At 41.5% G+C, this 14,491-nt stretch overlaps 1 protein-coding gene across 2 annotated transcripts in view; it reads left to right on the forward strand.

Moving 5' to 3' along the window:
• Nucleotides 1–338: 338 nt before the first annotated feature.
• The window catches only part of NBAS (NBAS subunit of NRZ tethering complex), a 178,468-nt gene continuing 164,315 nt past the window's right edge, over nt 339–14,491 (forward strand). For both annotated transcript variants that reach the window (XM_081905888.1, XM_081905889.1), the window contains exons 1-8: nt 339–522; nt 5,020–5,074; nt 6,989–7,025; nt 7,620–7,697; nt 10,075–10,122; nt 11,330–11,373; nt 11,921–12,054; nt 13,502–13,635. In XM_081905888.1, the coding sequence (XP_081762014.1) occupies nt 376–522; nt 5,020–5,074; nt 6,989–7,025; nt 7,620–7,697; nt 10,075–10,122; nt 11,330–11,373; nt 11,921–12,054; nt 13,502–13,635 (677 nt within the window). In that variant the 5' untranslated portion in view covers nt 339–375. The remainder of the gene's footprint in view (nt 523–5,019; nt 5,075–6,988; nt 7,026–7,619; nt 7,698–10,074; nt 10,123–11,329; nt 11,374–11,920; nt 12,055–13,501; nt 13,636–14,491) is intronic.

The following is a 14,491-nucleotide window of genomic DNA, read 5'->3' on the forward strand; positions in this document are numbered from 1 at the left end:
GTGGGATTTATTCACACAATCTATTAATATAGATGGTATTATAACAATATATGATATGCTGATATAATAATATATTAAAACAGTGTATGTATATGAGTTCAGCAGGATTTAGTCACGCATAATTTGTTAATATATAATATATTGCATAATAACAATGCGAGTTGATACGATCCCGCTCAGCGGGATTTATTCATATGTCAGGTAGCGCAGGACGTCTGCAGCCTCCGCTACAACACACACAGCTGGCTCGCGTTACCTAGAAGCGCTTCGCGGAGGGATCGTAAAGGGTTAAAGACCGAACGCCTCTATCGAGAGAGAGAGAGAGAGAGTTTTGTCCCCTGCGAGCCGCCGTAGCAGCTGCAGCCGGGGTTGCCGATGATCATGGCTGCTGTGCGAAGAGGCGAAGCGGAAACTGGCAGAGGCAGCTCGGAGGCGGCAATAGAAGCAGAAGAAAGCGAAGAGGAGAACATCCTCTACGACTTGCTGGTCAACACCGAGTGGCCGCCGGAGACGGAGGTGCAGGTGGGTCTCCCTGTCCCCCCCCAGGCAGGCAGGCAGGCAGGCAGGTACCTGCCCGGCTGCCCAGCCACGTAGGAGGAGAAGGGAAGAGGGGCGGGCGCCAAGCTGCCTATCAAACCAGTGGGGCTCTTACTCCTGAGCAGACGTGTCCTTTGGGACATGGCCTTTTCTTCTTATTAATTCTTATTATCGTATTATTATTTTTATTATTTTATTATTATTTAATTAGCTTTTTACCATTTATTTCCTATTCGTCTTTGTTTTGTTTTGAATTGTATTGTATTGCTTTGCAAAGAGTTACTCAGGAACACGTCAGTTCAAAAGAAGTCATTATTCTGTTCTGAAGCTTAATTTTTGCAGGTTTCTTCAGCTATGGGTATTAAACACATAGCTGTCAACGTTTCACTTTTTTTTTAAAAAAACAGGGAAATTCCCTTATTCCGAATAGGATTCCTCGCAAGAAAAGGGAAAAGTTGACAGCTATGATTAAACATGTGTTTCTGGCCAGTTAATACTATCATCTGTAAAGGGGGTACAAGAAGGTTACAAAAGATACACTAAAGATAAAATGAAACACAACAACAGAAAAGCTTACTTAACACGCTTGCTAAAAGTACTGGTGGCTTGTTTTTGTTTTGTTGTTATTGTTATTTTTTTGCAATCAACTGGAGCATAGATTTTATAAAATATACATATAACCAGGACCTATCTGAAGTCAACAGGGAGGAAGTTCTACAGAAGTCGGCTCACAATGCTAAATGCATAACCCGATATGAGCCATGTATTTGAAACCAATGGCTTTGCTATTAGATGCTAATGGATTGTGGAATATTGCTTTATTTGATATAAGTGGTTTGTTTTAAAGTTAATGGTGACTTTTTAATATATGGTTGCTATTAGCATTGGATGTTGTTTTTATATGCTTTGTAAGCCGCCCAGAGTAGCAGGGGCAACCCAGTCAGATGGGCAGGGTATAAATAAAAAAAATATACTGTTATTATTCTTATTCTTATTTAACTTGGTAAGTCTACTTTTCATGAAGAAGTGCATAAACTGCTTTAAGAAAATTGAGGGATTTCAATTTTACTTTCTGAAAACGGCAGGAAATGCTTAATAATAAATTATAATAATATAATAAATATATAACCACAAGTACTTGGCCATTATTTTTAACGATTTCTATGCATTTCCACTTACCAAGCAAAACTAAATTATAATAATTATATAACCAAAATATATTTTGAATTCCTAGCCTCTGCTGGGATTATTACGTCTTGTGGTTGCTACCTACCACTGGAAAGTGCTTTCCATTTTCAAGACTGGTGTGAGTCTCACATCTGTGTTGGCTTTGCTTGTTCCTGGCCTCTTGCAAAAGGATGTGTGGTCAGCAAGCATCCTGAGGATGTGAATGTGAAATATAGAATGTTTTCTTGAATATGGGCACTAGCCATCATTCTGATGTTTTGGTCTTTTAAGGAGATACTCACACTGCATTGTGTATTTCTGCTTTTCCTGGTTCCAGTTGAAGTGTGCTGTAAGAGTCAAGCTAGGTTTGGAACTTGAAGCGTAGACAACCACTTGGAAGAAACACAACAAATTTTATAAAAACTATTTTAATATGATTTCTTTATTATTTGAATTAAAACCCCCCCCTTTTACACAAAGGTGCCCAAGGTGGCTAACAACAAATAAAATAAAATAAAAATAATTTTTATTTATACCCCACCCTCCCCAGCCAAGGCCGGGCTCAGGGCGGCTAACAAGCAATAATAAAAGCAAGTTGAATGAATACAACTTAAAAACAAGATTAAAATACAACATTAAAATATTGAAACATTAAAATATTAAAATGCAGCCTCATCACAGGAGAAAGGAAAAAGAAAAAAGAAAGAGGGGGAGGGAATCAAATTGGCTCCAAGCCAAAGGCCAGGCGGAACAACTCTGTCTTACAGGCCCTGCGGAAAGAAATCAGATCCTGCAGGGCCCTGGTCTCATGAGGCAGAGTGTTCCACCAGGCCGGAGCCAGAGTTGAAAAGGCCCTGGCTCTGGTTGAAGCTAATCTAACTTCCTTAGGGCCCGTGACCACTAGGGTGTTGCTATTTATGGACCTTGAGGCGCTCTCTGGGGCATACTGGGAGAGGCGGTCCCATAGGTACGAGTGTCCTAGGCCGTGAAGGGCTTTAAAGGTCAAAACCAGCACCTTAAATCTGACCCTGTGCTCCACCGGCAGCCAGTGCAGCTGGAAAAGCACTGGGTGAATATGCTCCCATGGCAGAGACCCTGTGAGGAGCCTCGCTGCAGCATTCTGCACCCGCTGCCCTTTCTGGGACAGCTTCAAGGGCAGCCCCGCATAGAGCGAATTACAGTAGTCAAGCCTGGAGGTGACTGTGGATCACTGTGGACAGGTCGGGGCGGGAAAGGTAAGGGATATATAGCATCAAACAGCCATAGAAATGACAAAGCAGTATGTAAAACAAGCTGGTTGGTAAAAGACCTCAAACAGATCAATAAACAGCTAATTCAAAATGTGTGCATAGAGAGTCTTTTGGCTATGCACCTATGCAAATGGAATATTAAAGGTTGCTGGGGCTCACCTCTGTGCATTCTGTTTTACATTTAAATGAGTATCTGTATAGGATTTGTATCTAGATGACGTGCGTTTCTTTGTTTTTAGAGGAGTCCTATATTCTGTTAAAGCTAGTTGCTCTAATTTGAACATAGTGAGGTTTACGATGCTGCTACTTTGCTCCTCCCTGGTCCTTTTTGCTGCCACACCATGGAGAGCTAAGCCAAATTCCACCCAAACTGGGGCTCGTGGTTGAAGACAAACCTTAGCTACAATTTGAAGTTGGTGAGGCAAGAGGCATCCGCCCCTGTTCGGACAACACTAAGCCAAATGTAGCAGCAAAAACAACTGGGTAGGAGCACTTCTTTCTGGGGGCACACAGAGTATCACTAAGCCAAAGTTCAGCTTGGTGTGTTGTATGAACCAGGCAGTTGAATGAATTTAATGGCACTCAGGACTACAGCTTTACAATGCAGTCTTCTACATTTTTACTCAGAAGTAGGCCCATCTGTGTTCATTGAGACTTGTTCCCAGGTAGCATAGGATTGCACTGTAAGTCTCAATCCTATTCCCGTTTATCTGGGAGCAAATCCATTGAACGGTTCCCTCTGCTCTTTGATCAGGTCTAAGCCTTAAAAGAGGAAGAACTGCTTTGTTTCATTCTATTTTGTAATTCCCCAAATGTGTCTACTAAAACAATTCTATAGAAGCAATTCTATAGGGTGATAAACAACATGTGTTGTATCCTCCTTGTTCAAAAATATTATTATCCTTGTTCAAAATACTATTTCCATAGGACAACTTAGGCTTTGGCACATAAACAAACAAACAAACCAATAATTGCAACAGAGTTTATTTGCAATGACCTTAGGTAGGAGGGAGTGCATAGCCCAGTGGATCTTTAATAATCTTTCTTTCTTTCTTTTATTAAATTTGTTAGTTGCTTTATCCTGCCAGGGATAACCCAAAACGAATTACTGTATAACCAAACAAATAGACAATAAACCACACATAGATACATTAAAATCAAGAGGAAAGAGAAACACATTAAAAACATCCCACTCACTTCTAAAAGGCCACTGATAGTTAAAGGCCAAAGACCTGGTTATAGAGGAAAATTTCCGCCTGGCACCTAAGGGTATATAATGATAGCGTCCAATGAGCCCCCTTGGGAGGGGCATTCCATAAACAGGGAGCCATTCTTGTGTTGCCACCCTCTGGACCTCTCATGGAGGAGACACACAAAGAAGGGCCTCAGATGATGATCACAGGGTCCAGGTCAGTTCATATGGAGAGAGGTGGACCTTGAGGTATTGCGGTCCTGATAGGTCAAAACCAGCATTTTGAATTAGGCCTGGAAACTAACTGGCAGCTGGTGCAGTCAGGCCGGGATTGTCATATAAGTATATTTGTATATTAGTCACTGTAATAAACTCCAGCAGCTGTTTTGTCAGTGTAATCTAGTACACCAGCACCGCGGTTGCTTTCTATTTGGGGGCCAGCCCAAATAATTCTTGTTTAATTTATATTTATCTTCATACTGAGGACTTCGTCTCTGGCCTGTGCCATTAAAGAGAGTATTGAGATTCCAGTGACTGTAGCTCCAAATTGGGGTGGGGGCAGTATCCCAAGGAAGAGGTTCTAACTGCTAAAGCAGGGGTGCATTATGTTACCTGGCACGTTTATATTATTACCTAATTGCGTCTATCCTTCCACTTGTTTTGGACTGGTGGCCATCCGCAAAGGTAGCAATCTCAGGTGACTTGGGAGTGACAAGCATGTTGAATGGCTTGCCAGCAAAATGCCCTTGGAGCCGAAAAAGAATTTTAAATAGTTGTGCAGCCCAGCAGGTGATTCATAAACTTCATTTTCTTAGTAGGTTGGTGAATAAAGGGTTCAGTTGTTGTAGACTAATTCTTTTCTTGTAATTTCAGCCAAGAGGCAACCGGAAGCATGGTGCTTCATTTATCATCACTAGAGCAATTACAGGTAAATATGCATGGCTTGCCCTGATGGATTGTTTAGCGAATCTTATGTGGAGGAAATGAATGGGGTGTGAATTCATTGGATTTGTTTATAAAGTTTGTTATCTGATATTGCCGTATACCTATTGTTTTGGGCAACATGTATTGCATAACAATTATCGGGGAAAGTATTCTTCCTCTTAATGCCCTTCGTTTCTTTTCTCTCTTTGTTCCCTCTCCCAACTACACGCTGCTTGCCTTTTCTGCAACGATTGTGTCTCATTGGCATTCATTTATACACATATGAATGAATGAATGAATGAATTTATTAATACGGTCACAGACCAGCGTCAGATATATACACATACAGTTGTACCTTGGATCCCGAACGCTTTGGTACTCCAACGTTTTGGCTCCCGAACATCGCAAACCCGGAAGTGAGTGTTCTGGTTTGCGAACGTTCTTTGGAACCCAAAACATTGGGGTTTCTGCGGCTTCCTGTAGCCAATCAGAAGCCACACTTTGGATTCCAAACATTTTGGAAGCCGAATGGACTTCTGGAACTGATTCCATTCGACTCACAAGGTACGGCTGTATAGGCAAAAATCAGATATTTTGAGATTTCTTAGAAAAGGTTTTCTGCAAACACTTAATCCCTGTTTGGATATTCCAGTTAACCATGTACTCCTCTAGCACAGCTACAAGGGAGAGGTCAGCTTTTCCTTCTGGTTTAGATCAGCCCCAGCCTGTCATGTTGGTGAAGCCTTGCAAACCATGGTTAATCTTACCTTGTTTTAGACAAACCATAGTTGACTTCAAGTAATGGGTGATGCTGCTCCCTTGTTTAAAGAAACTGCCATTACAGTTACGTGCAGTTCAGCATTCGGATGGCCCGTTTAATGGAAATCTGGAAGAAAACCTTCCAACTACCCTGAGGCTTGCTGAACGTTGTGTTCACGTGCTAAACTATGGTTTGATGTGACATCCAAACATGGCCAGTGTACATTATCAAAAACTGATAGCTGATTCTGTTTAATCACTGATAGCTGGATTCATCATGTAATTGCCTTTGATGTTTGTATTTTGCATTGATAGCCCACTGGGTCCGCAAGGCAGCTAAAAGTAGTGTTTTGCAGCAGCAGAGCTATGTGACATTATAGACTCCTCTGGTACTGAAGAGGTAAAGTCATCTTTCTTGTCAAAGCTTCTCCTCCTGCCTACTGTACCCAACTCCAGCTGCAATTAATATAAGTGGGCATTGATTCAGTTACTTATTGGTATCTATTGCAGGAAGAGGCACCTGTTGTTTTCACTTCTCTGGATCTATGATAGAATGCCTGGAGTTCTAGCATTTGCCAGCATGAGAACCCAGCTCTTGTCAGTGTTGCAAATGGAGTAGTGAGAAAGAGGCTTTTAAGGTTGCTCCTTATACAGTCATCGATACAACTGGCACCAAGCTCCCGTGTGTTCAGTGGGGCTTACTTCAGCGTAGATCTGCACAGGGTTTGCTGTGTTGGAGCCAGGCCTTAAGACTGTAGCTGTCCAGTGTTAAACTGCCCAAGGATAAACTGTTACACATCAGCAACGTGTGCTGCAATGAATCAAAACAAGGAATATTATTGTTTAAGGTGATAAAACACTTTTGTATTTGCTTGAGCGTCAGAATGCGTAATGGAAATGAGTGTTGAAAGGTAAGATTGGCAGAGTAAGAGATGGGATTCGGGAGTAAGAGGAAGAAGGTAAGCAATGCCTCCTTGGGCTGGAGTAGATAAAGGATGGTTAGATAAGGAGTCCCATTCAATATGTCTGAGTTGACCTCGAAGAATGTATAAGAAATGTACAAAAAGCTATAGAAAAGTAGCCTTTTTTGCCAGTCTCTCTCTCTCTTTCAAAGATTTGAACAGGGCCTTCTGAATTCAAACTTTTTCTTCTTTTATAGGCCCTGCCTTATTTTTGCTCCGATATTTGTGGTACAGGTAAGTTTCTTTGTCCTTTATTAAACAGAAGCTAACCCAAACCCTGTGTTAAGTTAGTTCGAAAGGATGCACAGGGTAAGACCACAATTTACGTGTGGCTTACTTTCTGGGGATAGTGCCTGAAGCTAAAATTGTGTATAGTCAAAACACATCGGGTGCAATGGTTGGTGGGATTTCCAAAGTCTTTTCCTCTGGACATCTTTTTTTCCTTTTCCACCCCCTTAAAACATTTTTTTTTGTCAAGTTCATAAAGCTGAATGTGCACAAGTTAGATGCACGTAAGTTGTGAGCTTACTGCAGGACATCTGCAAAGTACTGTGCTGCCCACTTGGTGAGAATAAAGTAGTTGGTTGCTGTAGTGAACATCTTTTCCCGAAGCATTAATATTTGCAAATAACCTTTGCTGCATAGGAAGGGCATGGATGTATATTGTGCATGTATCCCAGGGATACGGGATTGCTGCCAGTTTTTAGGATGTTTTATATAATAACTATTTGGGAATATAATTCTGATCTGGGAAGTTATACAATGCTGACAGTGTTTTTGTATGTTTGAGCTTTGCACACTCCAACATTAGCATGTATCTATTTCCAGCCCTGCAAAATTTTCTCTCCCTGTTGGACTTGTCCGCCTGGTCAGTAAACAGATCAATTGGCACTTAGTCCTCGCAAGGTAAGTGGCTTTGCTTTTCCTTTGCAAGTGTGTGTGGGGGTGTGTGGTGTCACTCGAAATTGCTGATGGGAGATTATACTCAGGTGATATTATCAGAAGGCAATTTCCATTTTACGGTGGCTTTTTAAAATATAAATATTGTGTTTAATGAATAGACATTACAGTTGCCATGCAAACTAAATGTCTGCACAGACATTTGTAAGCATATCATATAATGCAACACATCTATTATATAAACCATTCAATATTCTTAAGATATCTTAATGCTGGGAAAAATCACTTATTCTCACTGTGACTTATGCTAGTGTAGTTGAGCTTGTTAAATATGTTAGAATAATTTTACATTGGACCCAAAGCAGTATAAGCTAGCGAGAGGCAGCATAGGGTTGTGGCTAGAGTAATTGACTTGCTGACAGGCAAACTAATACCTGTGTATTGGAAGAAGCAAAGGTCACCAGTGTCGAAGCAATGATTCTTCAACATCAACTTCATTGGACTGGTCATGTTGTTCGGATGCTTGATTATTGTCTTCCAAAGCAACCACTCTATTCCAAACTTAAAAATGGAAAGAGTAATGCTGGTGGTCAACAAAAGAGGTTTAAAGACTCTCTGAAGGCAAATCTAAAAAAATGTAGTATAAACAACAACAACAACAACAACTGGGAAACACTGGCCTGCAAGTGCTCCAACTGGAGAACAGCCTTTACCAAAGGCATCATGGACTTTGTAAATGCTTGAACTCAGCTTGAAAGTGAGAAACGTCCTAAGAGGAAGGCACGTTTGGCAAACCTGCACTGTGATCAACTGGAAATCTATGCCTCCACTGTGGAAGGACATGTGGATCCAGAATGGGTCTCCAATGTCACTTACGGACTCACCATTAAGACCGTGTTCATGGAAGACAATCTTACTCAGCCACAAATGATCGCCAAAGAAGAAGAAGGCTTGCTGTGTTGACTCTGCTTCACATCTCTACTAGTTTGCGAAGGGTGCTGGGAGTTGTCAGGAAACCCCTCACAGAACTACAGTTCCCAGCAGCCTTAACAGACACTTTCCATTATTCTTAGTGGAAAGCCATGACCATTAAAGTGGCATAAAAGGGCTTTTAATGTATGGTGTGGATATGGCCTAATTTGTTCAGAAGTCCTTTGTTCTGTGTTTTATTTATAAACTATTGCTCATATAATATATCTATTACTATTGTGTATCCTGTACAGAAGTACATTTTCCTCAAGGCCCTTCTTTCCTTAACATTACTCTGTGAAGGCTTGTCTGCATAGATGTCACAGCATACTTTATTTTAATAAACACCCACAGTTCCTTATTCTGGAGATGTATTTCATAGTTTCAAAGTAGCTGTGTGCATCTTGGCAGGGAAATAACAAGTTTCCTCCTAAACAATATTTCACTGGAATTTATTGCTCTGAAGCGGAAGGCAAGTTCTGTCATTCAAGTCAAGTTACGACGAAATGACTTTTGGTGGGGGTTTGTCCTCTGAGGCAACTGAAATGGGAGTATGAATTGGTTTAAAGGTTTCCATCACTAAATCTCTGTGTGAGTGTATGTTGGAGGCTTTATTTCCCATAGGCTTGGGATTCAAACGGAGTAATGACAGTTGGTATTGGGCAGGCCTACAGGGAAGAATATTCCGGAAAACTTGTCAAAAACCATTTAATGAAAAGAACTCAAAACATATCCAGGAGGCCGTTTTGCCTCGAGTTTCCTTTCATTTTGTGTGATAATCTATTTCCAAAAGCCACTTGGTTTGTTGTAATCATTGTAATTTTGAAGACAAATGCTGTGACACAGAGAGTGTTCTGCTTCAGAGCTTTTCTCATGCCCCGTTCCGCTGCCTGCTGCACAGGGATGACTTCAGAAAAAGATAATTGCAAGGAGTTAATTGGTTGGAAAAAGGGAATAAGGATTTAATTTATGCTATATAGGACCTTAATGCACTGTGACTGAAAGTGGTGTAGCAAATGGTGGAGTTATTTTGTGGGGAGCCCTCACGGTCTTCTGAGGGAGCCACATTAATCCATGGTTTAGCTCAGCGCAGCAGCAAAACAGTTGGGAGGCGTGAAGCAGCCATGAACTCCCTTCTCAGAGCTTGTGCATTTGTGCTAAGCCATGGTTTGGCTTAACATGACATTCAAACCAGACCACTGTCTGATCTTTGACGTATGCTGGTTATTGGAGAGCGGTGGCATTTGGAATAGGGAGTTCTTATACTTAATATGATCCAATTCAGGTTCCAAAGGAACAGTAGCTTACCCTTTAGGTTTAAGACTTGGAGGATATAAAATTATTCCTGACATCTTTTGAAAGCAGTAATTATTATGTGGGGTTTTTTTTTTCATTCAAAGCTTTTCTCTTTTAGCAATGGAAAATTGTTAGCAGCTGTTCAAGACCAGTGCATAGAAATAAGGTAAGATGAATAAGTAGAATCATATGGATGCCTATTCAGAAGTGACCCCATTGAGTTCAGTCGGGCTTGCTCCCAGGAAATGAATAGGATCGCTGTATAAGTATAACAGAATGTGCATACCTATTTTAGTAATTTTGTCTTGCCAGTTGGAGTGTGCGAGGTCATATAACACAGTAGCCATATTGCTAGTCTGGAGGTTTTGCGTAAACAAATCTTGTTACACACACAAACTTTGTGCATCCTTGTTCTTCCCTGGGTGTTTAGCACTAAAATCACATGGAATCATAGCTTCAAGTTATGTCCAAACTGGGAACATGCCAGGACTTGGAAGCCAACTTTAATTTGTGCCTTCATATCCTGGTTTGTTTGGAAGCCTTAAGCATAGTTTCCCAGTATGGAAGTAATAGAGAGCTCGCTGTTGGTTCCTGGTTCCTTTTGCTGCTTGTGTCAAGGAAGCAACAAAACGGCTACATCTGATCATGTGAAGACAGCCAGTATTTAGTTAAATTCCAAGTCAGAGAATGGGGAAAAAACTGGTCTGAAACTTCTGTCCTTTAGTTTTGATATTTAATCTAAAGAGCTTTAATATCTGATACATGTTATTGAATTAGATATCCCCTGCATGTGAAATAAGGTGCTAAAATCGCAAGGAAGTTACCTTATTATTATAGAAACAGCTTATTTATGTCAGATTCATTGTGAAGTTTGTGTTGTGTTTACAGCAGAGGTGGCCAATGTGGTGCCCTCTAAATTTTGTTGGACTAGCACTCTTATTGTCCCTGACTGTTGAGCACACTTCCTCGAACCGATGGCAACTGGAGTATCCATATATGTTGTTGTTTAGTCGTTTAGTCGTGTCCGACGCTTCGTGACCCCATGGACCAGAGCACGCCAGGCACTCCTGTCTTCCACTGCCTCCCGCAGTTTGGTCAGAATCCATATATACTTGGCACAATTCAGTTTGCTATTAATGCACCAGAATCTGTTTGTGCATGTTCATTTTCTTAAAGCCAGGGATGGGGAACATGTTGGACTACATCTCCCATCATCCTTGACTCTCAGGGCTCATGGGAGTTCGAGTCCAACGACATTTTGAGGGTCGCAGGAGCCCCATTTCTGCTTTAGACAAGAGAATTAGCGACACAGCCGTAAATCCTGACAAATGTACATTGCATCAAGTTTTATATATGAAATTCAAATCCTGCAGGTCTGCGAAGGATGAGTTTGGATCTGTCATTGGGAAATGTCAAGGTATGTAGCTTTTCATACACAAGTAAACTACGAAAAGTAGCAATTAACAAGTGAGACCTTTAACAAAATTCCATTCTCTTACCCTCCAGCCCCAGCTACAGTTGCCCTAATCCTCAGTTTTTATTCCAGCATATTGTGACCACATAACATGCTGTCATTGGGCTGTTTTTCATATACACAATTGCATTAGATTTAATCTTATTTATTTACTTCTGCAAACCTCAGGGTTACCCAAAGGCTGCCTATACCTTTTTCGGTGAACGGATATTTTATTAGGGTTTGTGATAGTGATGATATGGCTGCCGTGTGGTAGCTTTTTTGTGCTGTTTGTGTGTAGGGTTGCCATATTTCAAAAAGTAAAAGTCAGAACACCCCAAAAGTTATTGAGCTTTCTTTTGGAAGACCCTAAAATTGTTGGCAGCCCTATTTGTGTGGATCAGTTGATATTGCAGCTGAGACTGCCGCCTTCACAGCCTACTGGAAGTAAAAGTGACCATATACACCTTTTGTTCTGCATTTATTAACATGTCTCTTTCTGCCCCCATAGTCCCGAAGGATCCCAACCCGCAATGGAGACGTGTAGCATGGAGTCACGACTGCACTTTGCTCGCCTATGGCGAAAGCACAGGGACCGTGCGAGTGTTTGATTTGGTCGGCAGTGAACTCTTGGTCATTTCACCGGTATTTACTTTTCTTTTCCGGATTTTACAAGTCCAATTTGCATGCAAATGGAAGCTTTTTAGCTATTACGGTTTTAATGTGACGTACTTATGCGGGGAGAGCTTGCATTGTGAGCGCTTTATGGCTCATTTTGTTGAATGGTCGCTTTGCATGTTTATTGGTGAATTTCCATTCAGCCTTTCACGTAGCCAAACAGAAGTACATTAATTTTTATTTGTGGCAGCAAAGCTGTCGGTGCTTTAGGGTGGAATTGCTTTTGTTGTGGCCCTCTGAAAATAGCTGTTCCAAGGGGATGCGGTTTAACATCTGAACTAGTCTGCTGCTTCGTGTATTGTCAAAAATATTGCTTGTTGTGGCAGCTTTCACCCTTTTCTTTTATTTAATCCTAAACCTACTATTTAGGCTTTCTAATAGGCAGGTGATTACAGCACTGTAACCTCTTGAAAGCTTTAAGAAGGGATATGTTCTAAAATGGGTTAGGAAATGTGTGGTCTTTCAGATGTTATTGGACTCCAGCTCTCATGATCTTGGACCTTTCTCCTTGCACAACAGAACATGCACCCCCTAAACCTGTTTGGCATTCCCCCATAACCTTTCAGAGCAGATTTGTGGGCAGCACAGGGCACAGATAGGGGGAGAAGAGGAGGCAAAAATCCCATCGCACTAGTCCTAAGCTTGGTTCTAGCGCAAATAGCGCTAGCACATTTATTTTATTTTCTATAAACTTTTTGTGTAACACATTTTTCTATGAATTTTTTCAAGCATTCAAACATTCATCATATCATATAGTTACATTGTTTTATGAATTGACTTCCCACCCTCATTTCTGCAGTATTTTTACTCAAACCTTTTCCACTGCGTTATATCTTTATATACTAGAAAAAAGTTTCTCTGTTACAGTTACTTTATCATTTTTCTTTTGCTGCTTTTCTCTCAGATCCTGCAATTTCATTCGACTGTAGTATTTTTAAAAATATTCCACAAAAGGCCTCCATTCTTCTATGAAAAGTTCGTAATTCGGATCTCTTAATTTCTCTGTCGGCTTTACTATTTCTGTGCCATTTCAAAAGCCACTCTCCCTTCATTGGGACCTGCTCCTCTTTCCATTTCTGTGCATATAATATTCTAGCTGCCGTGTTTTCTATATTTATAACCCAATTTGCCTCCAAGCAGCTGCCAGTGGCCTACCTGGTTTCTCCCCTCACTATTTTATCTTCACAACAACCTTGTGAGGTAGTTAAGGTAACAGATAGCAACTGGTGCCAGGTCACTCAGGAGGGAATTTGAACCCTATTCATTCCCAGTGTTACCACCAAACAACAATGGCGTTCGTTTTTTGGGTTCAGTGTAGAAACAATTTTCTCATTCCTGGAATTGTTTTTTAACTCCCTTGCCAAATAAAATTCTTTTGAAATTTGTTTTTAAGAAATGTTTTCTTTTGGTACAGGGCGCTAGCTTCCCAGGAGACTTGACCTATGCTATTGCTGGATTGATTTTTCTGGAATACAAAGCGAGCGCCCAATGGTCAGCCGAGCTGCTGGTCATCAATTACCGTGGCGAACTGAAGAGCTACCTTGTCAGGTAAGCGCTCGGTTGATGCCTCTGCACCAGCCAACAGTATTAACTGGGATTAACATACTTTAGTGAAACAAACCACACATCGAATGCGTTATTGCAGTGCATTATATTTTCTGCTTTGAAATCACTTTGGGATACATTTTGGGAAGTGATTCATAAGTGGAATATAAAAAAATTAATTATGTGCGAGGCTGCTTTTGGGAATGGTCTGGGAATTTCAGCTGGTCCAGAATAGGCAAAGGACCCCTGGGCGGTTAAGTCCAGTCAAAGGCGACTGTGCGGTTGCATGCTCATCTCGCTTTCAGGCCGAGGGAGCCGGTGTTTGTCCACAGACAGCTTTCCGGGTCATGTGGCCAGCATGACTAAACTGCTTCTGGTGCAATGGGATGCCGTGACGGAAGCCAGAGTGCACGGAAACACTGTTTACCTTCCCGCCACAGCAGTACCTATTTATCTACTTGCACTGGTGTGCTTTCGAACTGCTAGATTGGCAGGAGCTGTGACAGAGCAACGGGAGCTCATTCCGTTGCAGGGACTCGAACCGCCAACCTTCTGATCAGCAAACCCAAGAGGCTCAGTGGTTTAGACCAGAATGCCACTTGCGTCCCCCTCCCCCCCGGTCCAGAATAGGGCATTTAGCAGGGGCGTTGCAATTGTGATCACATCATGCCTGCGCTTTGTTATCTGCACTGGCTTGCAGTCTGTTTATGGGCCCAACTCAAACTGCTGGTTTCAACATTTAAAGCCCTAAATGGCTTGGGAATGAGACCAGGTTGACCAAAGGGATTGTCCTCTCTCTGCTTGATCCTTGAGATCCCCCTCAGAGGTCCTTATTTAGGTTCATTCACCTAATGAAGGG

Source organism: Podarcis melisellensis (genome assembly GCF_964234715.1).
Source record: "Podarcis melisellensis genome assembly, chromosome: 3".
NCBI lineage: Eukaryota > Metazoa > Chordata > Lepidosauria > Squamata > Lacertidae > Podarcis > Podarcis melisellensis.